General features: G+C 40.4%; 3 protein-coding genes across 4 annotated transcripts; 1 reads left to right on the forward strand and 2 right to left on the reverse strand.

Moving 5' to 3' along the window:
* The first annotated feature begins 7130 nt into the window (after positions 1-7130).
* LOC311053534 (uncharacterized protein) lies at positions 7131-13616 on the forward strand. Of its 2 annotated transcripts, none has more exons than XM_084069133.1 (8): positions 7131-7561; positions 8545-8580; positions 8678-8989; positions 9300-9608; positions 10056-10370; positions 11650-11799; positions 11975-12053; positions 12155-13616. In XM_084069133.1, exons 1-7 carry the CDS (start codon positions 7528-7530, stop codon positions 12016-12018), a joined length of 1200 nt encoding a protein of 399 aa, XP_083925259.1. In that variant the 5' UTR covers positions 7131-7527; the 3' UTR covers positions 12019-12053; positions 12155-13616. The 2 variants fall into 2 exon arrangements, with proteins under 2 accessions (XP_083925259.1, XP_083925258.1); XM_084069132.1 differs by having other exon boundaries at positions 12172-13615.
* Positions 13617-13939: 323 nt separating this feature from the next.
* LOC311053997 (uncharacterized protein) lies at positions 13940-17726 on the reverse strand. Its single transcript, XM_084069846.1, has 7 exons — positions 17531-17726; positions 17008-17106; positions 16884-16918; positions 16761-16786; positions 16580-16654; positions 16416-16469; positions 13940-15437 (listed from the first exon to the last, which is right to left on the reverse strand). Exons 1-7 carry the CDS (start codon positions 17610-17612, stop codon positions 15215-15217), a joined length of 594 nt encoding a protein of 197 aa, XP_083925972.1. The 5' UTR covers positions 17613-17726; the 3' UTR covers positions 13940-15214.
* A 1396-nt stretch (positions 17727-19122) lies between these two features.
* Positions 19123-22518, reverse strand: LOC311053763 (uncharacterized protein). The gene is made up of 6 exons (XM_084069449.1): positions 22279-22518; positions 20327-22180; positions 20123-20189; positions 19962-20031; positions 19558-19656; positions 19123-19440 (listed from the first exon to the last, which is right to left on the reverse strand). Exons 1-6 carry the CDS (start codon positions 22319-22321, stop codon positions 19339-19341), a joined length of 2235 nt encoding a protein of 744 aa, XP_083925575.1. The 5' UTR covers positions 22322-22518; the 3' UTR covers positions 19123-19338.
* Between the last annotated feature and the right edge of the window lie 19 nt (positions 22519-22537).

A 22537-nucleotide genomic window follows, 5' to 3' on the forward strand; every position in this document is an offset into this window, starting at 1 on the left:
GTAATGCAAAACTATGCAAATGTTTAACAATTAAAATAAGGAAATGGGTGGATCTAGTACTCGGGATATGTAGCTGAATCTACAGTAGTTGACCTGGACTGTGCCTTTAATGGAGATGTCCTTTGCATGTGGTTGACTCAAGACTTAAAGGAAACAGGAAATCAAATTAGTTCAGAGCACAGTGCTGTTTCTAAGGTAGACATTTCCTATTAATTCATAGTATTCAAATATCTAAAGATTGACAATACAAAATGATATTACCTTTTAATCCCAAAAGAAACAAAGCCAGTATGCCGGTCTAATGGAAGTGATTATGTAAGTGTGGATAAAGGAGAGCAGTCTGCTGAATTGTACACTAAAATGTTAATTTATTCATTTGTAACTCAAATGGAGTGTTCAAATGATGGTTCCATTTGTACAGAGTTACAAATAGGTGAATAAAAACAGTATTTTATTGTGTACTTGAAAATGTATTATTGGATCTATCAACCTAATTTCAGGGTTTGCTTTGCAGTAAATATGACTTATCATTAACGGTGGATACAAAAATGGTCAGGATGTCACCCTACATTATAAACTCAACAAACAGCTGATATACAGGCTTAATCAGCTGCACTAGGTGGTACTTCATATCCGCATTTATAGGTCATGTGTCTCATAGAGAAAGGCAAGAGCTGTGTGTGTGTGTGTGTGTGTGTGTGTGCGTGTGTGTGCGCGTGTGTGTGTGTGTGTGTGCGCGTGCGTGTGCGTGTGTGTGTGTGTGATTTGCTGTTTGAAAACAATATTTAAGCCATCTTGAAAAGTTCAAAATGAATTGGAACAGTAGATCAATGAAGAGTTTTGGCTGTTGAATCACATGCTGTAACTGTTAATGACAGTTCTTGCAGTTGAACACTGAACAGGGACCTGGGAATGTCTAGCTTGGTTCCAGACAAAAAAATTGCCAGTGTGATATTGTCTGGCCACGCGAGGCTAGGAATGTCAGCCCATGTTGGTGTTCTTGGTCACACACTAGCAGGAGTTGGCTGCTTGTATCAGCATGCAAGGAACACAACAGACATGACTGTTTAACCACTTAAACCCTACACACTTTGTTGACTGGTGTCTCCCAGAGTCCCAGGGGTCCGTACTGGGCCCCCTCCTTTTTTCTCTCTACTCCAAATGTCTTCAACGAACATCCAGCCGATCTACAAACTCAAAGCGTCCCAGCGCGAGACATTGTGGGCTTGTAGATCAGCTACTGTATTTTTGCTGTATGTACACCTATTTTCGCAGAATGCCGATCATGTCCAGAATAGGGACGCAGGGATTCATGTGGTTAAGGTCTCAATGCATCTTAATGATATTGAGTTTACAGTAATTTAATGAACAAATCAGACATTTGTCAAAGTGAATAGCTCTTAAAAGCTGTGGTGCATTCATTGCATGGTAGCCTGATTGGATGGCCTGTCCAATGGATAGATTAGTTGAAGTGAAGATATCATTAACGGGCTTGAACCCGGATGCCCCTGGATATTTTGGAGATGAGCCATAATTCCAATAGGACAATGTAGCTTGTAAGCAGGCTTTTCATGCATATTCTCCAACAAGCTTCTGAATGCCTGCTCAGCAATGCACTGGAAAGAGGCTCTGTAGTTTATGATAAGTACTGTATGAAATTAAATAGAAGCAAGTGAAACACTGACATCACCATTGTTCTTTTCTTTGCCTTCAGTTTAAGTTGTTTCTTATGATAAGCAACCACTTCTTCTGACAGAGCAAATGTAACTTTAATGAAAAAGAGGACTGTCACACTCATTGTGAGAAAGCTTAAATTTACACTGGTATTTACGTTCCTGGTCTGGAACACCATGGAGGTAGGTTTTATTTTTGCAATAATGCTTTTAATATTAAAAACCCTCCACTCACTAAATATCCTACCCCACACAGCAAAAGCGTGTGTTAATTGAACTCTATTAGTGTAAAATATTGACCTATACACTAACGCTGAGGAAATCCTTTTCTTTTTTTTTTGCTTTCTGTCATTTGTTGACATGGCCAGAATTATTGAAAACTACTCTTGCCCTGCTCCACCAACCAGAACTAGATTCTGCCAGTTAGTGCAGCAGTAGCTCTGGTGTGAGCTAGGGTTGCAGAAACTGGGCGTTTTCTACAAGAACAGGGAAGGAAGCATACTGTAGGTGTTGATACGCACATTTCAACTTTCTTTAAAGCCAAAAGAAAGAATAAAAAATATGTACATTATTTTTGGTTGATTGCCCATTGACAGAATATACAATATTTGTCATCCATCTATCCATCCATCCATCCATCTACCTACCTACCTACCTATATACATATCTATCTATGTTTCTTTTTCAAATATAAAACATTAGCCATGTATTTTCAACCGTTGTGAGTCGATAAACATGTCCACCTTACAGGTGGTAAACTGTAACTTTTCTGTGATATTTTTTAACACAAATACTAACCATTTGACATCTCTTGCTACAACTGTGAAGCTTAAACTGCTTGCACAACCAGTGGCTATTAGAAGCCTTGTATAGGCTTTATTTGACATTTTCTGCTGCGGACCCCCATCTGAAGAGATGTTGTGCCAGGGACCCCGATAAGAGAAGATTTGGGTTGTTAAATGTTTTCTTAATATTCAAGATTTTTCACAATAAACAAATGGCAGATTTGATCTAAAAGCTCACAATGTGTTACATGACAATGCGTTGTGAGCTTGTAGATCAGCTATCTCTGAATAGCTGAAGTATAAAAGTAGACCCATGATAGGATCCCTATTCCCTAGCATAGAATAACATTTAGAGACAGCATTCACATTGAATTTAGCACCATAGATGTTTCATGATTTCTTTTGCAATAATTCTGCACTGTTGCTTTATTTGAGTATTTCCCCACATAGCTGAACTTTTTGTTTATTCCTGGATGGATGATCTCAGAAAGAGATGATTGGTTTACTGCATTGCTGAGGTTTGTGAGTGACCTCTGTCTGTGGTAAGGAGAATTTATTTTCTCTCTACTACACACTAATGACATCATACTAATAAGAGGCAATGATACAATTTACAATGATAAAAACCCATATTTTGTAGAGAGGTAGATACAAAATGATTTAAATAATTAATGTCACATATGACAACTTATAACACATATAAAATAGCAATTCATAATATACTATATATATTTCCTTTTGAGTTATGGTAAGGGTGGCTTAAGTGAGTATGCTCCAGAGGCAAATTCATAATTAATTCAATCTCAATTTTGAGGAATTTAGATTTTTAGCAATGGAATTCCCACATAGCATCATTAATCAATTTCCTTTTTGTCTTCACTATGAAATGTAGACTGAGTATATTATTAGCAAGGAGAAAATATCTGCATTATCTGCTTGCCCGCCCAGCAGTGTTGCATTGCTCATTGCACGCAGTACCACAGCGCCCGGCCAAAGATTTTTTCAGGACCACACGCACACACATGCATCGATTAAAAACAACCCTTAAAAGGATCCCTGGGTAATAAGCCAAATATGTCTTAATACATTATAATTTAAAATTAAAAACACCTTATATATTTCATTTCTTTTAGAAATACTTAATCTTTTACTGAAGTGGGACAACACCCCTTGCAGGTTGATGATGTCATTTGTCCATGTGTGGCCCAGATATGGAATATGTGGAATGCATGTGCTAATAAAATATATTTAAAATGTTGTTTTGATGTTCATTATATTAACCATTAAGGAAGTATTAAGTTGTTTTTTATTAGGACATGCTAATAACATTCCATAGGGCTGGACCACATATGGACACATGACATCATCAACTTGTGACGGGCGTTGTTCCCCTGACTAATGACTAAATGACAAAAACATTTAAGGTGTTTTTATTAGCCAGAGATCCTTTTAAGTTCACACCTCAACAAAGCCAACAAAGGCTGCCGACTGCCGCGTGTCACACCAGCGTGAATTAACATAGGAATGAGTCCATTGTGTGTCCTGTTAAATCCTGTAGTGTAGGTGTTAAGAGACGTGCACGTGACGTCATTAAATTTAACTTGCCCCCCAGCATTGACAGGGTTATTGCTGACAACACAAGTCACTTTGTGATGTATCGATCAGCATGTTCAGGTTTGGCTGGGTTATTGCGGGGGTGAAATAGGCTCCTTCTCTCTCACTGATCAAGCTCTGGTCTGATGTCACTCACAAAGGAAACCGTTTAAACCAATTTTTGTCGGCTATCTCTATTTTTGCTTAATATTTTCATAAGTCATACTTACACAACAAATGGAACTGAATGGCAATTTGCGATGATGTCCATATAGAGCGTGCCAAAATTCCTGAAGGGGGCGTCAACAAGTGTCTTTTGGTAGCGGCGGACATCTTTGAGGGGTAAAAACCAGGTTATGCCACGCCCAATGCCACGCCCCGCGTGGTGACGACACGTTGGCATATTTTGTCCAGACACAGACAACTTGAACTTCATAGATGTTCAAAATAAAGTTATAATTGGTTAGTATGAGAATAAGTCTTGCTATCCCATAATAAGGGACCTCTAATGAGTCAGAATAGAAATGTTGTAATTGTCATGTGTGAAATGAAACAGAATGCAACATTATGCCTCTCTCTCCTAGTTCTCACTCAATCACACCATTCCAGTTAGATTTGTTGTTTATTTGGAAACATATTTTATTTGCTTATTCTTATGTGTGCACACTGAATGATGTGCACACTGAATGATAACAGCTGTTGTGTCATATTATCCAAAATAAGAACAGGCATGTTCTTTATATACGACCAGTATTTTGTCTCACTTTGAAAAGGTCAACACAGGAGGAGATAAGGCCAGGGACAATCAGATATGTATAATAATTAATGCATAAAAGCAATAGAACTCTTGGGTGTGTGTTATGACAAGTAACATCATACCTTTCACTGTCATTGTGATGACCTCAATGTGTCTTATTGCTTAATTTCACCATACTATTTACAAAAACACTAGTCTGCTGCATTAGAACAATTGAATAAACCCACACAGGTGGTTTTGTGCAATGAAAAAAAAAAACAAACTAAACGCTCATATTCTTCCTTAAACCTCAACTCTCTATTTTACGTCATAATATCCGCCTTATATTGACTTTATAATAGTAATATTGAATTGTTACATACTGATGATATTGATATAATATTATATACACATATAATACATACAATACACATTTGCTGCACCTGCCTTCACTCCTTGGGGTGGCCATAGCTGAATGGGTAGAGAGGCCGTCTGGAAATCAGGAGTTCCCCGGTTTGCCCCCCCCCCCCCCCCAATTGGCACCCATGTCGCAAGACCCTTAACCCCTAACTCCCTAGGCACTGTATTAATAGCACCCACTGCTCCTAATAGTTAGGATTGGTTAAATGCAGAGTTACAGTATATGTTCAAATGTAGTTTTGTCAAAAATACCCCCATTTCTCTTCCGCATCTGTTTAAGTAAGTATATCACTCCTGTCTGTCATTGTTGACTCTGCAAGAGGTGTTTAGTCAGTTATGTGGTTTAGTTAGTTTTGCAGCTGTGACAGAATTCTAGCATTTAGAATTCTTTAAAGGTCAACTGCAATGGCTCACTGCTGTCAATGTGTCAAAATGCTGGGCCATTTGGACATTTACTTGCAGGGTTTCCATCACCTCCTGTGCCATCTTCCTACTTCTGTTAAATGCTTGTTCAGGGTGACTTTTGCTCTGTAATAGAGATCAATTTGTTTTCAATGGAGTTATATTTCTAATAATCGCGTCACTTGTACATTGTGTACAATAAAGCATAATTTGTAATTACATTGTTCTTCCTTGTTGGTTAAGTGTCAATATACTTTCATGATTTGATTATAATTTGATTTAACATGTACACATGTGGTGCTCAGGTAGCACAGGGGTACAGACTCTGTACCTGTCCAGGTCCACCACCACAGAGTCTATAGGGGACGGGGTACAAATCCACTGCAGTGCATTCAGCTCCTCACTTCTGCTGTACTGTTGTTGGATATGTGTGAAAGAGTCTTCTTGGCCAAACGTGTCTGCAAGGGTGGTATAGGATTTATCTTCTGGTATGGTCGACAAAAAATACATGCACCATCTGTCTTCCACTCCTCTAACATTTTTGGTTGAGCTTTGTGATTATTATTATTTTTTTTTAGGGGCTTGTTTCCATTGTGGTGAATACAATCCAGTTCAGTTGGGGGCCGACAGTGAAGGTAATTTACGCAGTGTCTCAGAGTGGCTTTGGGATTTGATGGCTGATGCATTCCACTACCAGATGACAGATGTGGAAGGCTATATGCATGGTGTTTCTCTAACACTTTGTGCCATTCATTTATATTGATGCTTTCCTCTGATTTGTGCACGAGATAGAGATAAATGTTTTTTCTATACTAATGTTTATTTGCAACAAAGAAGATGGGGAAACAAGCCAAACAAAGCAGTTTACCCTCCCCTCCTGTCCTGACCTCAATGGTCACTGGTCAGTGACCTGTGACCCGGCATATTGCTTTATTTGTGCATTGCTGTAAATACACTAGGGACCAATCCCCCAGACATACAGTACGTAACCTAAGTCACTTTGTAATCTAATTTCAGGAGGGGCGGTCTCTCTCTAATTTTACCTGTCCTCGTTAAGACAGTGGGGCGGCTGAACACCATGACGTCACTGCGACGCACCGGAGCCAGTGTTGCCATGTCGGCTTATTATAAGCGACTTTGGCCTTAGTTCTTTTTTATGTAAAGTTGCTTGTTGCGGTTTTTGGGGCTAATTGTTTCTAAAGTGCAGTTGCTCATTTATGCTTGCTTCCAATTTTATTTTATTATTATTATTTAAATTAGTGGTTCTCAAATATGTTCATGAAAATGTTTTGTACCAGGGTCAGGGTCAGGGACCATTGGAGAATGTTTCAAAAACATTCCAAGCTCACAACGCGTCGCATTGCGACGCGTTGTGAGCTTGTAGATCGGCTATTTTCAAATAGTCGATGCATAATTGGTTTAAAGTGCTCATGCTGTGCTGTGGCCTAAAGTTGCTTCTTTTGGGCTTGTTTCCCCAGACCAAGGTTGCTTATTTATTTCACAAAACATGGCAACATTGACCGGAGGCATGTTGTGATAGTTTACTTTTTCAGCTCTGGATGCTGTGGATCCATCATGAGATTCCTTGGTCTGTGTAGCAGCAGCAGCAGCAGCCACTATTTTAGTGCATCATAGCTTGTTATGTTTTATTCCATCCATTATCACTGATCTGTCTTATGATGCCAGACAGGTCGGCTGGTTAGCTGGAGAAGAGCTGCTGTTAGCCGTGTTAGCCAGCTAGCACGCAAGCTAATGTGGTTTTGTGCAGTATAACGTTATTTGAGGAAAACCCGCATTGGGCAGCCTGTCATCATCATCATCATCATCATCATCATCATCAGTGAATCATCATCATCATCACCATCATCAGTGATCCTCATCCCACCCATCCTGCAGTCTAATGGAAGGGTGAAACAAGATGCTGAGGATTCTCCACATCCTTCCAGTGTTAGGTAAGAGCTTGTGGTGTGTGGTGGTGGTGGTGATGGTGGTGGTGGGTTAGCCAGGTTTGCTCTTGAGCTGTACGTTTCTCTGATTACGCAATACCCGTCGATCTATCACAGTGAGGTTTCAACCCTTTTCATCTCAAGTTCCATTATTTATTCGGCATTAATTGAGCCACGGACCACCGTTTGATTAGATTAAAGTCTCTCAGACCCAAGACTTAGAAAATGTTGTTATCGATGGATAATATTTTTGTCCATGCTGTATGGCAATGGTTCTCAAGCTTTTACATTTCAAGGTCTCCATTTATTCTGACAGTAAGTTCCATTTGTATACTGTCAGAGTTACAGACTTGTAAGGGTACATTTAAAACCCCAAAAGGAACCCTGAGAGTCCCTGGAATCCACGTTTGAGAACCACTGCTGTATGATTACCATAGGAGAGATAACAGGCAAAACGTCGATCAAAATAATAGTTATTCTACATTATGTAATTGTGTAGACTTCTTGTAAATCAAGTAATGCAGAGGTGTAACAATAATTTGGACCTGTGATTTAATTTTACACTCAATAGGTATCATTTTACATTCAATAGTTAAAGATATATAAGGGTCCATTTGGTTTCCAACTCTCCATCATTTAGCTGGGGACCACCTGGAACCCCCTCAAGGACCACTGGTGGTCCCCGGACCACTGCCATAGGAAATGGCATGCATGGAAACAGAACTTTATAGTCTCACACACAACTCTACATTCCATGTACGGTCCAGGGACTACAGATTACATTCAGCTGTGTTCTTCTGTAGCCAATTCTGGGACAGTTACTGAACTGTCCATTGTCTCTGCTATATAAACACAATCAAATAATAATGGCATACAGTCAGTCTCTCACTCGCAGTCGTAAGTTACCCAGGACTGTGTTTACAAATTAATGCCATCTATACGTGACCGCATGATAACATTGCTGTCTTTTCTGACCTTCCCAAACCTAGGTTTTGTCCTGTGGGATGGAATCGATGCTTCTGGTGGTAAGGATATTTTAAAAAGTATTTTAGAAACATGTACAATATCACCAGTCATTTCTGCACTAGTCCTGCTTCTGAGTTAATGTTCTCTGGTCGGCAGACGGCGTGCGCGTCAGACTGGTAAATGGGGACGAATGCTCGGGCAGAGTTGAGGTACTCAAGCACTACCAGTGGGGGACAGTTTGTGACCGTGGATGGAACTTGGTGGATGCTGACGTAGCGTGCCGAGAGCTGGGCTGTGGCCTGGCCGAGTCTGCCCTTCAGCATGCAGCGTTCGGTCCGGGCAGTGGGGTGATCTGGTTGTGGCATACACTGTGTTCCGGACATGAGGCCAGTCTGACAAACTGTGCCACTGTCCTTCACAGTGAGCACCACTGCACCCACAGGAACGATGCAGGAGTCATATGCTCGGGTGAGTGGTCCTGATTGTTCTGATATTCAGAAGAATGATGACCACGATATGGGACTTAATATATGGTATTGTTAATTGATCAATCAAACACACATACAAACGGCTATACTTGCAACACAAGGAAGTTGTGGCGACAGGTAGTTTGCTATTCACAAGTTATGTCATCATCATATTACATCAGGCCGAATTCGTTACCAGAATGAGATCTTGTAGAAGCAAATGCATAAATAGCAAACAAACACACACAGCAGCAAAATAAATTCAGACAATGACCTGTATTTATCTGTATTTAACCTGGATCTGCCTCCAGGTCCTCTCTTGTTACCGTCCCTCTCCCTGCTGACACCCAACACTGTGTTCGAACGCGGGGAGTCAGTTCGCTTCAGCTGCACTGTCCCGCAGGGTCGGCACCTGAGTGACTTCCACCTGTACAAGCACAGTGTGTCCACGCCACTGGTGACTCAGAGAGTGGACCAGAGCCAGACCAGAGTGGAGCTGACTCTATCTGAACTGGATACTTCCCATCAGGGCAGCTACAGTTGTCTGTACAGGATCAAGGGTAGCTTGCCATCTCAGTTGCTCAGCTCTCCTCCTAGCAACTCCATCAACATCACTGTGGGTGAGTCATTTAGTTCCCTTACATAGTACAGCACTGTACTATGTAAGGGCGAGAACACTCTGCATGGCTCCATTATCGTGTGTAATAAGAATGGGCCAGCTCATTGCAGAATATTGATATGGTTGGTGTTGCTCAATACAACATTTTTAAACTTTAAACTTTCTACAACTTCTGTTTTAATTTGATTTGTTTCCCAGTGTCTCTGCATAGTGCCAGAATACCTTGTATATACATTTTAATTGGGATAGAATTCTGCCCATCACTTATCACTTACTGTATGTTCCATGTGATGGCCTCTTAACTTTAAATTACGTTTATTGCCACATCACAACTTTTCATCAGGTATAAAAGAGTGGGTGAAATTACTTTGTGCAAGCTTCCCACAAATTGCAGTTACATTTTCTTAACTGAATAACAGACTAACAAACTCCACTCTCCTGCTCACAGTGGATCTCCTGACTCCCCAGCATTGGTACAACACATCCACTGATGCCCCGGCTGGCTCTGTCATCAAGGGGCATAGCTTCAACATCACCTGCACCAGCCAGCAACAATACCCTGGAGGCTCCTTCCAGCTCCGCCTCATTCGCTCCAATGGCACTACTCGCCAGTCCCTGCCCGCCCTCACACCCGCTGTCACATTCACCTTCCCCAGTGCCCAGAGCTCCAATGAGGGGTACTACTACTGCCAGTACCGGGTCCAGTTAGGGGGACGTACCTTTGTCTCCAGACAGAGCCAGCCCCTGCCTATATCCATCAGAGGTGAGGTGCTTACAGAGAGCTTACCATACTTAATGCAGTTGATATTTACAAAATAATGTGGCCTGGACCGCTGGCGTAGTGGTCCAGGCATCTAGGCTCAATGTAGCCTGACAGCGGGTGGCGGGTTCGACTCCCGATCCCGACGGCCTTTGCTGCATGTCACTCCCCATCTCTCCTAATTTCCTGTTAGCCCACTGTCCTGTCAAATAAAGGCATAAAAAGGCCCCAAAAAGTTATTTAAAAAAAACCCAACTAAACAATGTGTGCAAAATGTAGTTCCTGGTGAAGAAAAGGTATAAAGACATTAATTAATGCTAAACAGTCAATAAGCTATTGACACATTCTTGTGGTTCTGGGCATTCTGTAATTACCTCCCAGAGGGTAGTAGATCATCAAATGAATTATCCGCTTAGACCTTACTTGACCGGATTCCCAAGGGCACTATACTTGGCCCCCTCCGAACATAGCTGATCTACAAGCTCACGACGCGCTGCAACGCAGCACTATTTCCGCAGAATGTTCCCCCTAAATAAATAATAAATAATAGAATAGGGATGCTAGGGTTCATGTGGTTAAAGAAACACTTGATGGTGTTCTATGAGGTACTGGCATCGAAATTATACTTCATACTGTAGATTAGTATGGTACATACATTGTCATACATTGATTTAATACCTTATTAGACAGAAATATAAACAGCACAAGGTACAGACATACATTTGGGCTAAAACACAATTTTTGTAAGATCGGGCGACAGAAACAAAGGACAAGATCAAATGTAAATAATTAATAAAGCATTATTCACTGCCATTCACTAAATGGCCCAAAAAGCCCACACTGCCAGGATTTTGCGATTTTCTTACCTTTTCAAGTAGTCTCAGAATATTTATCTCCAGTATGATCGAACCCCTGATGGTTGCTAATCACGGAGGGTTTCACTTTGCTTGCGTGAAAAAAAAAAAATGTCATCGCGATTCCCGTTCGCTTGTTACACCCAAAATACATAGTAAAACACAGGAGCAGAGATTCTGAATATTTCCCTAATAATTATAATATTATATAATGATAGATTGACCGCGGCACGTTCCCCGCTGAGTGTTTCCATATAATGGAAGAATGAACTTCTTTGAATATCTGATCACATTTTTGTTTTTCTTCTTACCCGTTCTTTCATATTAATGCCTTTGTTCAATTTCAATCAATTTATGCAGACAGTTTTCTCTATCAAGAATGGTAGTGATGGACAGTAGTGTAATGTCTGTGGCTTTCCTCTCCTCAGACCCAGACCCAGTGTTGAGTCCCATGGTGGTGAGCTGGTTGGTGTCTGGTCTGATATTTGTGGTAGCTCTTATCGTCATCATCATCATAGCCATAGTGCTGTGCAAGAAGGAGAAGAAGCCGTCTGAACTGGAGAGGGAGACCAGAACCTGTAAGTGTCACTGTTAATCATTTTCAAATGGAAACCATGACACTACAACAGTTATTTCTGTTGAGTATACATTTATATGACGTATAAATTAGGCTTAATCTATACAAGACAAGTTAACTTTTAGCTCTCGTCTCCTTCAGCATTGACTGAATTCAAGGTTTGGTTTATTCCACAGGTGTGGATAACACTTACGTTGCCTTATCCATTAATAAGATTTGATGGGGATATGCAGACCACACTGGAGACACCTAAAGGTATAGCTTGTATTCATAGTAGCACATGGTATCCATGCATGTTCCACTGATGTTGTATTTGAATATTCAATATTGTGCAGAAGTAGCTCATTGCAGTGTAGACTTGTGTTCATTTCAGCTTAAGAACCAAGCTGCCAGCAAGGATGACCCTCTGAAAACGGCGGTCACTGTCAGCCCTTCTGGGATTGGTAAGGAGGGAGACATAACCATGTTCCAAAGAACCAAACAGCTTCGTCTGTAAATTCCCACCATACCTTTTGGAAATGGCAGCAGCACAAGTTGGAACAAGACCTTTTAGGGACAGTCCAGATAAGGCACAACTCTTTGCTGACCTCTAACCAAGACGTGAACACTAATCTTTCGCCTCTTCATACTATTGTACGTTTCAGTACTGGGAAAGACTGGATACGATGATTATTGTTAGTATTATGCACTGTATTATGTTAAGATCTTAACTCTACCTAGAGGCTACACAAGACTATGGGTTGGAGTCACCATTGGACATGCTAGACTTCAGATTCACTCAGGCTTGGCTACTACTAGAACCCCAGATGTAGGGACTAAAATACTATTGGTACAAAAAGCTTGACTGTGAAACTGTGAAACGTGTTCCTCAGGTCTCTGTGTATAGACTATGTATACAGTTACTTTTTAAAATTATTACCAGGTAACACTGTAATGGCGGGCGCCACTAGCTTATTATGTCCTTGCTTCCATTGATAAATGATCCTTAAAGGATTAGGTGTTTTGTACTTTTTAGTAGCCCTTCCATGCATTTTTGCGGTCATTGGCAACGTGTTCTTAAAAAATGTAAGTGTAATGGAGATCCTTTCCATTACCAACTGCTGGTTTGCTTTGGAAAATGGCACGTTGGTTTGTTGTAATTTATGTTTTTGTTTTACATTTTTGGTACAATTAGTTTTAGTTTCAATTTTAGGCCTATCGATAAATAGCTTTTGTAGATAATGTAGCAAGTGGTTTACATGAATTGGCTGCCCTTCCTGTGAATTAAACAAATCTGAATAACTGGTATTCTCACTCAAGTTCGTATACAGTACCAAGTGATCGATGTGATCTTACTTACAAACCAAGCCCTGAAAAAAATTACACAGAGAAGAGGGTGAGTACATGATCAATATAACTTAAAACAATTTGAATAAAATTGCACCTAGGGGCTAGAGTGTACTCTTGTGTATGAAGAACATTTCTCCTGTCAGTTTACTGAATTCTCCTAATGTATGCAGTATTTCTTGTATAAAGGTCTTTTGGTGCAGCATTGTGAATGGTGGTTGGCTGGTGATTGGAACACGTGATACTGACACCTAGTTTTACCTGCGGTGACAGGGTATACTTTGGGGGTACCTAGTTTTACCTGTGGTGACAGGGTATACAAATGCTGCCTTTCTACAAGGACAGGACTGCTGTAAAGATGTCAGGTCTGCTACTGCTCTCATTGACATTATGGCGTGGCTGATTTGCTGCTTGTGTACCAAATAAATGCTGATGCTTGGGCTTTTAAAAGTCTTTGTATTTGCCTCATCACTAAGCATTCCCAAAAGTGTCGTCCTTAGCTGAATGGTTATAGAGGCTGCCTGGGAAACAGAAGGTCCCCAGTTCGCACCATGAACTATGTGTTAACTCATTAAAACTGGGAAAGCATCTGTTATTTTAGTTGTTTTTTTTTGCGTTGGCTATTATCAGTAGTTCTCACATTTTAGAAAAACCTTGAAAATGTGAGTTCTACTGATTTATAAGCCATTTGTCGAATGGTAGCCTCAGGTCTCAGGTTTAAAAGTGTCCCTGAGCAAGATACTTTTTAACACCTAACCGCTCCCTGGGCGATGCCTCCGTAGCGCCCTCTGCCCCTAAAGAGCCAAATTATTATTATTTTTAAGATATTTCTTTAGTTTTTTCTGCCTTTATTGATAGTGTATATAGTAGATAGACATGTGCCCAGACCGCAAGGCCAGCGGTCTGGGCCCCAAATTCTTTTTAATCAGCCATTCTAACAGTGTGTAAGTAATAGTCCATTTTAATTGATTTAATATATTTTTAATCTTTCCAACTAAACATTGTGGACAAATAAATGTAAGATTAGTAATTACAAAGTGGTGTGATGTGGACAAAAAGTAAAGCTTAAAATTACACCAGGCTCAAACACAGCATACATATAGAATACGGCAAAACAATCATAGGTCGCATCTGCTGTTGACAAAAAAATCATTTGGACGAATCAGAGCAAATGACCCCCCCCCCCCCTCTAATACAAATTCTAAGGCACTTTTACAGTACAGCTGGTAGTGTTGCAACTGGCCAAAGAGAATACTGGTCTATTTGAGAGGGGTCCTTCTAGACTGAAATATTTGCTGAAAATAAACATTTGAAACGCAAGAAATTACAGTATCAAACAATAATGGAATTTTAACACCATTTAGGAAACTCCAAACAAACTCAAATTATGTACCCGCCACCAGCATCTTGAACTGTTGAAATGTGAACATGACCAATTTTGTACAAGATAATTGAGGTCAACGACACGAAGTCTGAAGTAGCACAATTTGCAGTTGCAACTACAAGGGTCATTTACCGTTTAAGCATTGTGTGTCTGAAAGTACGTCTCCTATACATCAAATGACGCTTTTCCAGAGTTATGTCTTGATGGCATCAACTGTTTTAACCTCTTTCCTTTAACATTTTCTTTTGTCTAAGATTTATTTCTGGCATTTTTATGCTTTTTCATACAGGAAATTGGAAAATGTAGAGGCAGGAAACCAAGCACGAAGAGAGACGTGAGACATGTGATACAAGACGGGATTCGGATTTGAACCTGGGTCCTCATGCTCACTAGGAGCATACTGTAGGTAACTCGCTGAGCCACCAGGCACACTAGTTTTGCTTTGATGTTTTTCTTTCGAGAGATTGTCATGTTCACAAATAGTAACCTAACACCAGTCTAAGATAATATGAATAACACCAATTTCAAAGTCAATATCAACATCTGTCATTGCATCGCTGCTGTATACTACAACACTGAGGCAATTACACATGAAGTGCTACAAAAACAAACAGCACTCTCATTCATTTATCTTAAATATAAACGGACATGTCACATATAAAGTTATACAACAATAAAATACCCAACCAAAAATGTAAAATTTAAATCAATCAATTCCTTTAAAAGGTCCGCTGTACGATGACTCCATGTTGGAGAACACGTAGTAGAGAAAAGCCGCCACTGACAGGAAGACCAGGAACTGAACCCACCGGGGGATCAGACGGGACGACTCTGCAGAGTCCTTGGTAGCATCCCCGCTATATTTCATTACTGGTGTTGAACAGGAGATGTTTCTGTATGTGGACCGTGGTGTATCATAGAGGTGGGTCCTAAAAACAGGAGGTAGAAACATCATAAATGGCTGAGCAACAGAGTACAGTAGTCCTGGCGTCACTCGCTCATACCCTGGGTCACGGAAGTGATTTCTCAAAGGAGAATAACATTGGGTCATCTTAGAATCGTCTCATAAGGATTGTGGTCCAAAAATAAACAAATTCTCGCACTGATATCATCAGGGACGTGGCTCTGTATTGTTTACGATAGTCAGTCACTCATATTTGATGCTCTGGCGAAAATGTAACGTTAGTGTTTTCTCGCCTTCAGTTGATGCTTCATATCCATATGAGTCAAACCGCCGGGCTCATTTGTTTATTTTTGGAACACAGTTCTTATATGCCGCGATATTAAACGCGTCTATGGGAATTCAGAATGGGGGGGAAAAAACGTGACCCAGGTAGGATGCGTGAATTACGTCAGACTTCGGTACTCTATTCCCAACCAAAAGAGTGCATTACAGTCCCCAGGTCTGTCCTCCACTTAGTTAACTCATTTCACTTGTTCCATTGATCAAACATACATTTTTATTTTCTTGTTTTTACCCCAGATAAATTATAATGCCATACTTCATCATACAAGAGTGTTGCACAGAAGTAATGAAAATAGCCGATCTACACATGATATGTCGCATCACGACGTGTTGTGAGCTTGCAGATCGGCTATTTTCACTATTTTAGAATAATAAAAAAGTAACAGTTTTGGACATTCCAAAATGTCCAAAACTGTTCCACCCAACAGCAGTGATATATATTTAACACAACATACGAGCTATTTTTTAACATTACAAGTGGGACTCCAGGACCAGACCAATATTCTCTCATATGCGCTATCTTGTCTTCATATATATATACCTTTTTGGAAATGTCCTAAATTATAGGGAATCAAATGTATTATGTATATTGTACAGTATCAGACTAGTTGATCAAATATTGTGTGATCTCATTGAGGACTGCCTTAATTGTTACACTTACTCATCGACAAAATCCCTTCCATCGTATTCAGACCTTGACCTGGAATATGATCTCCTGTTTGGAAGAGAAATATATTATAAGTATAAGAATTTTTATACCCCTGATTAATTTAGTGAAGAACAATAAGATTGCACCAATCATGACATGATAAAAGGATAACTTACTCATCCTCAAACTCCCTCTCAGTGTATTCCGGTCTTGACCTCTCTGTGTATTCCGGTCTTGACCTCATGTAAGGTCTGAGTGGATAAATGTGATTTTTTATTTTTAACATATTTTAGGCATTAAATATCCATAATCAAAATGTGAACCACATGTCTGGAGGATTCAATCAGGAGAACTCACCTGTTTTCCAAACCGTCATTTTTAACCTGCAAAATTGGCAATATTGATAATGAATGAATATTGAACTATTCATTACAGATATTAATACATTGTATTACTTTGCGCGTAATCATAGATACTTACCGGTAACCTGTAGGTGACATAGGTGACTTCCTCTTCTGAAATGAGAAACGTGAAATCAAATGTTCATGTCCTTTTTAAGTATGACTGCATTGTTATAAAGTTATTATAATGGTCGTGTACTCACCCTCTTCTCTGTAGTATGTTTTATCAGGGCTTGGTTTGGCTTTCTTCTCTTTGGTCATGGCTTCTCTCAGCTTCTTTTCATACAGATTTCTGGTACTGTCTATAAGTGACACATGTGTAATAACAATGTAGTTAAACTGAATAGCGTGATCTTGTACTCACTGGAAAAAGTGGCGTCTGGGTGGGAAGTTCCCCCCCAGATCTATATGTATATGATCAACACTGGGAACCCCACTTTGATCAAATACATATGGATCTGGGTGGGAACACATAATACATATAGATCTGGGGCTCCTTGACATTAAACTGTTTGAGAACCACTATTGTAACCCACTGGGAACCCCACTTTGATCAAATACATATGGATTTGGGTGGGAACATAATACATATAGATCTGGGGCTCCTTGACATGAGAACCACTATTGTAACTTACATCAGGCCAAGTTGGCCTGATGTTAACGTTAATGAAAGAATGAGCGCTAAGTTTAAGAACACAGGACTTTTCAAACGGACCAATAACTCACCGACCACAGGACCGTGTTTTATGCCATAATCGTCCAGCATGTATCGTATTTCTTCATCGGACTTGCTGCTCAACGAGGACATGGTTTAGAGATTTATGTTGGATGTCTTTGAAGATAAAACAACTGTGTTCGAATCGTTAACGGCTTCGTAAAAAACAACGTTGACAGACACCGCCCACCGTCCGCAACAGTTCAGTGGTGCTCGTTTTGTAGAACAACGTTGTTGTGATTGTGAGAGGTTAGGGATAGCGTTGCCAGGTTTTATGAGAGAAACAAGCAACCAGGTCTAGGAAAACGAGCCCAAAAGAAGCAACAGAACAAACTAGGCCATATGAGCACTTAAAATCTAATATGTGTCGGCTATTTGAAAATAGCAGATCTACAAGCTCACAATGCATTGCACCACTAAGCATTGTGAGCTTGTTGATCTGCTATTTTCTTTTACATTCTTGAAGAAAATGCCAAACATTTGAAATATTTTTGAAGACATCCCAACAAACTGGTAAGGCTACTCCTTGGCCTTACACCTACAACTCATCTAACCCCTGCTCACTTTGCTAGAGTCGGATGGCTCAGGGTAGAGGACAGCGAGTACAGCAACTTGCAATGAGCCTGGTCTACAAGATACACCACAACATTAAGATACTGTACCTGTCAAAGTACTTCAAAAACTTAATGAAGTCCACAATCACAACACCAGAGGGAGCTCCACTGATCATGTCCAACCCAGATTTGGCACAAACGAGGGATGTAGGGACGGCGTGTAAAACCCTACTCCTTCAAAACTGCCCTAAAAGAGTACCTTCAGGTGGCTGCAACCCGAAACTGCCCCCCCCCCCGAAGTGCCCCCCCCCCCGAACTTTTACTGTAGGCTTAGGCTACATATATATATTTTCTTATTTTTCATTTCTAAACTGTTTATGTGATGTTCTGCATATAGTAGTGTATATCTGTCTGTCATTTAATGTCACTATGAATTGACTACAAAATAAGGACTCCAATTGAAACAAGCCTTTCTTCGATTAAAAATAAAATCCTATTTAGTTGACCTTGTATTTGAACTTTACTTTCATGTGCTTTTTTTCTGCAAACTTCTAAATAAAGTATTCAATCAATCAAAAACACATTTTAATGACACAAATGTTGTATGGTGGTCCCTGCCATAACATATTTTCAGATGAGGTTCTGCAGACAAATTAATTTGGGGGTCTTTGACATGAACATGTTTGAGAACCACTGGTTTAAACAATACCAAAATAAGCAACTACGCTTTAGAAACAAGCCCAAAAAACTGCAACCTGCAACTACCAATATTTACAAGCTTTACAGAAAAACAAGCCCAAAGTCGCTTATAATAAGCAGACATGGCAACACTGTTTGTGCGAGATTAGAATTAAACCAAACGCCCCCTACGTCTGCTGTGTTTAAATACATTTCCGCTTCCGCTTGGATGGACTAATTTTGGATGGATGGTGAGCAACGCCACCTGCCGACAACGAGACAGAATTGTTCAATGTCTTACTCTGCAACACATTAGAAATATTAATCTATTGTTACATTTGACAAAAAAAGACAGAACAATAAAAGAAAAGCAAAGCATGACCTTTATTATAAAAAAATGTGCACAGTTTTTTCACAGCGTGTTCAGTAGATTGTAGACATTTAATTTACAAATCCCTGTAGCATTTGCCCCAATACAGTTAACTATACATTAAAATGTTTTTTTTATATATGTTTTTAATTAAAAAAAAACATGTTTACATGCTTAAAGCATATACATACACATAAGCCCTTTAAAAGAAGGCAAGTTAGCTAAGCCAGTCCAGTTGGTTGTTGGCCCACCAGAACATCAGTAGTCCCATCAGTACCACCAAGCCCATCTTCAGTATCAACTTGAGTATGCCAAGACACTGCAGTAAAAATGACAGAGAAGTTGAAGACATTGTCAGGCATCTGTCATTTGGTGAGTGAAAAAGTTAGTTTGTAAAACAATGCTTTGCATGTAGCATCGGCCAAATACAACACACCTTGGTTGTTCTGTTGAGATTTTGCACATTTTCCGGTAAGAGGTTGTGTGGGGAATAAGGGACGTTGTTCATTGTCAATGCTTCAGACTCCATCAGCTCCTGAAAGAAGCAAAACAGTTAGGGGGGTGTGTGTGTGTGTGTTGTGTGTGTGTGTGTGTGTGTGTGTGTGTGTGTGTGTGTGTGTGTGTGTGTGTGTGTGTGTGTGTGTGTGTGTGTGTGTGTGTGTGTGTGTGTGTGTGTGTGTGTGTGTGTGTGTGTGTGTGTGTGTGTGTGTGTGTGTGCGTGCGTGCGTGCGTGCGTGCGTGCGTGTGTGGATGCATGCGTGTGTGGGTGCGTACGAGTGTCCACAACTCCACATCTGTGTGTAACTATGTGCATCAATATTCACATTCCCATGTCCTTACCATATCTGTTTCTCCAGAGCTCTGGTCTTCCTCCCCATCTGTGGAACTGTCCGGTGACTCTCTGCCGCTGCTGAGGAGTTGAAAACACATTTGACCGTATGTATTGCAAATCTTCTTTAATTAATAAAGGAAATGCCTGGCTTCCTAAACACATTACTTACCTGTCTGAGTCATAGTGAATGACCTGAGACAATGGCTCAGAGCAAAACTGAACTTTAATTTTCCGCCCTATAAAACCATAAAAAATGACAGTAAATATATACTCTGCAGCATTTAATAAAATTATGTAAAAGCATACAAGAGTTGGAAAGTATAGTCAAACTACTGTATGTTAAATTTTGTTATCTTACTTCACTTTACTTTACCTGTGGAATTCACTCCCTCACTGTCGTTGTAGAAATTGTAGAAAGCCTTAATTCTCTCCTGCTCCTGCTCCCAGTTTCTCTCTTCTTCATACTCGTCATCTCTAAACTCTCCTGGTTCTGTGATTCTCAAGGCATATTCATCATTGAAAAAAAAGCCATCATCCACAGACCCTTGGTTTGGAGAGTGCATGGTGTCATCCATGAGGTCTTCCTGTGAAGACATCACAGGTGACCATGGCGATGTTTCTTCTTGGTATGCATCTCCTCTATTTCTAAGCAGTTCAAAGTCCTCAAGGGTCGACATGACTGTATCCAAAGAAATGCCCAAACCTTCTGCATCTGTAGCAGCGAGTTCACCAGAGATGGCCCCCCTGACAGCTGTGCTTTCACCCTGAAGTTGAAAATCATCCTTTGGTTGATTATAGCTTTTGGAGTCACGGTAACTATATTCAGTGTTCTCCCCGTAACCTTCCATCACTTGGACATCGTCATCACCGGAACTGTAGCTGTCACACTCAGACAAAAGTCGATGCCCCATGATGCTGTAATGTTGATGCTGAGAACCACAGTCGAAAGTTTCACCTGACGTCAGAGATGCTGTTGTTCTTATTGTTTGATTTGGCCCTGTCTGCACTTCAGTATAGGTGTTATTCTTTGTTTTTAGGCATTTAGGTGCAGTTATCCCATCTCCAGTGTCATTCTCCGTCGAAGCTTTATCAACCAATACACTTTTGACACCCTCTATTCCTCCTTCATTGTCTATTTCTCCAGCCGGCAAACCTAGAGTGGTTCTTGCCAAATCAGCATTTATCCCTGTCCATCCAGAATCCAGATCCTGGTCTTTCCTCTCAGCACTTCGAACCGATGTAATCTCTGTCAAAGATTGTCCCAAGTAGCTGCTCTCTTTTTTGGCCAATACACTCTCAGAAGTACAAGGTAGTACGTGCAATTTGCTTTCTTTGTTATACCCTCCATATTCCATGTATTCACACGAGAAGTCTGAGGGGAAATCTGCAAATGTCTCACCTGCCTCTTGGTGGTCATCCCCTGAGAAATCCTTCATTTTGTCTATAATAACATCTTCATTGTCATCGCCAGTGATGAGATTCTGAAGGGTTCGCGTTGATATTTCAAGGGGACACTGGGTGAGTAAATTCACTTCTTTCCGTTCATCGTTTGCAATTTTCTTGCCCTCACTCTCCGAATCACTTCCATCTTGCGGTTTCTCTTCTACTTCTGGTCGCTCTCCCTCTTCAGTCCTGTCATGTCTTTTTTTCAGCTCACTGCCCGGCATGGGGACTTTCCCAATATAGAACTGACCCTCATCGCTGTCACTCTCACCTTGCTCCTCATTTCTAACTTGAGGGTTTGCGGTACCCTCAGGGGTTTGAGGTTGTCCCTCAGTGAGAGTCCCGTCCTGGTTATTGTCATCCAGGGATTCTTTGCTACAGTGGACAGCCACAGACCAACCCTTCAGTTTATTTCCCAGTCCAGTATCCTCTTCCTCTTTATCTTTGCTGGACTCAGAATATCCTTGTTCAAAGTCTTCATTTGAGCAGTAATATTGCTCTTCTGTTGTGTTATCCGTGATGCAGACTCCTGTGCCTGTGGAAACGTCTTCATCCATTTTGGAGGCAGCTGCCTCTTCATCATTTTCAGCCATGTTTGTATTGATAGTTGTCAGTGCGCTAGACAAAGTTCTGGTTTGGTTGGTTGCTTCCTTATACAGAGCCTCTTCTTCCTCCGTTATGTTTTCTTTGGAACTGTTTGTCTCGGCGGCCCCCTCAAACTTTTCATTTAAATGTAAAGTCTCAAAGTCCAACTCTCCATCAGAGAATGATGGAAGAGATGCATCTGTGAGGTAAAGGTAAAAAAAAAAGAAAAGAAAAAAAACTTGATTACTTTTGTAAAATGAGCAACTGAGTTGAAAACAGTCAAAATGTTTTCCTTACCTGAAAATGCATCACCAAGCAGATCTGCAAAGCTTTCCTCCATTTTTTTAAATTGTAAAATTGTAAAGAGTAATGAGTGAGAGTTAGCTCAGAAAAACTCCAACTGAATCCTCAAATAAAAGATTTCTCATATGAGACTCTTCTTTGTACAAGTCTCTTAAACTGCCAGAAAGGAAGAGACAGCAACATCTGTTGTCACACATCTAGTGGCTTCCTGTCTAAAAGAAGATGCACAAAACGCACATCGATGATGACGGTG

This window comes from Gymnoscopelus microlampas (assembly GCF_963454915.1).
Source record: "Gymnoscopelus microlampas genome assembly, chromosome: 10".
Lineage (NCBI taxonomy): Eukaryota > Metazoa > Chordata > Actinopteri > Myctophiformes > Myctophidae > Gymnoscopelus > Gymnoscopelus microlampas.

Bases quoted from the DNA above. Each gene is read 5' to 3' on its own strand.
- LOC311053534 (XM_084069133.1), top strand. From the start codon at position 7,528: ATGCTGAGGATTCTCCACATCCTTCCAGTGTTAG. The intron at 8,990-9,299 runs GTGAGTGGTCCT...ATCTGCCTCCAG, and splicing joins TGCAGGAGTCATATGCTCGG to GTCCTCTCTTGTTACCGTCC. The intron at 9,609-10,055 runs GTGAGTCATTTA...TCCTGCTCACAG, and splicing joins CTCCATCAACATCACTGTGG to TGGATCTCCTGACTCCCCAG.
- LOC311053997 (XM_084069846.1), bottom strand. From the start codon at position 17,612: ATGTCCTCGTTGAGCAGCAAGTCCGATGAAGAAATACGATACATGCTG. The intron at 17,107-17,530 runs GTGAGTTATTGG...TGTCACTTATAG, and splicing joins AAAACACGGTCCTGTGGTCG to ACAGTACCAGAAATCTGTAT. The intron at 16,919-17,007 runs GTGAGTACACGA...TTCTCATTTCAG, and splicing joins AACATACTACAGAGAAGAGG to AAGAGGAAGTCACCTATGTC.
- LOC311053763 (XM_084069449.1), bottom strand. From the start codon at position 22,321: ATGGAGGAAAGCTTTGCAGATCTGCTTGGTGATGCATTTTCAG. The intron at 20,190-20,326 runs GTAAAGTAAAGT...ATGGTTTTATAG, and splicing joins TGAGGGAGTGAATTCCACAG to GGCGGAAAATTAAAGTTCAG. The intron at 19,441-19,557 runs GTGTGTTGTATT...TTTTTACTGCAG, and splicing joins ATCTCAACAGAACAACCAAG to TGTCTTGGCATACTCAAGTT.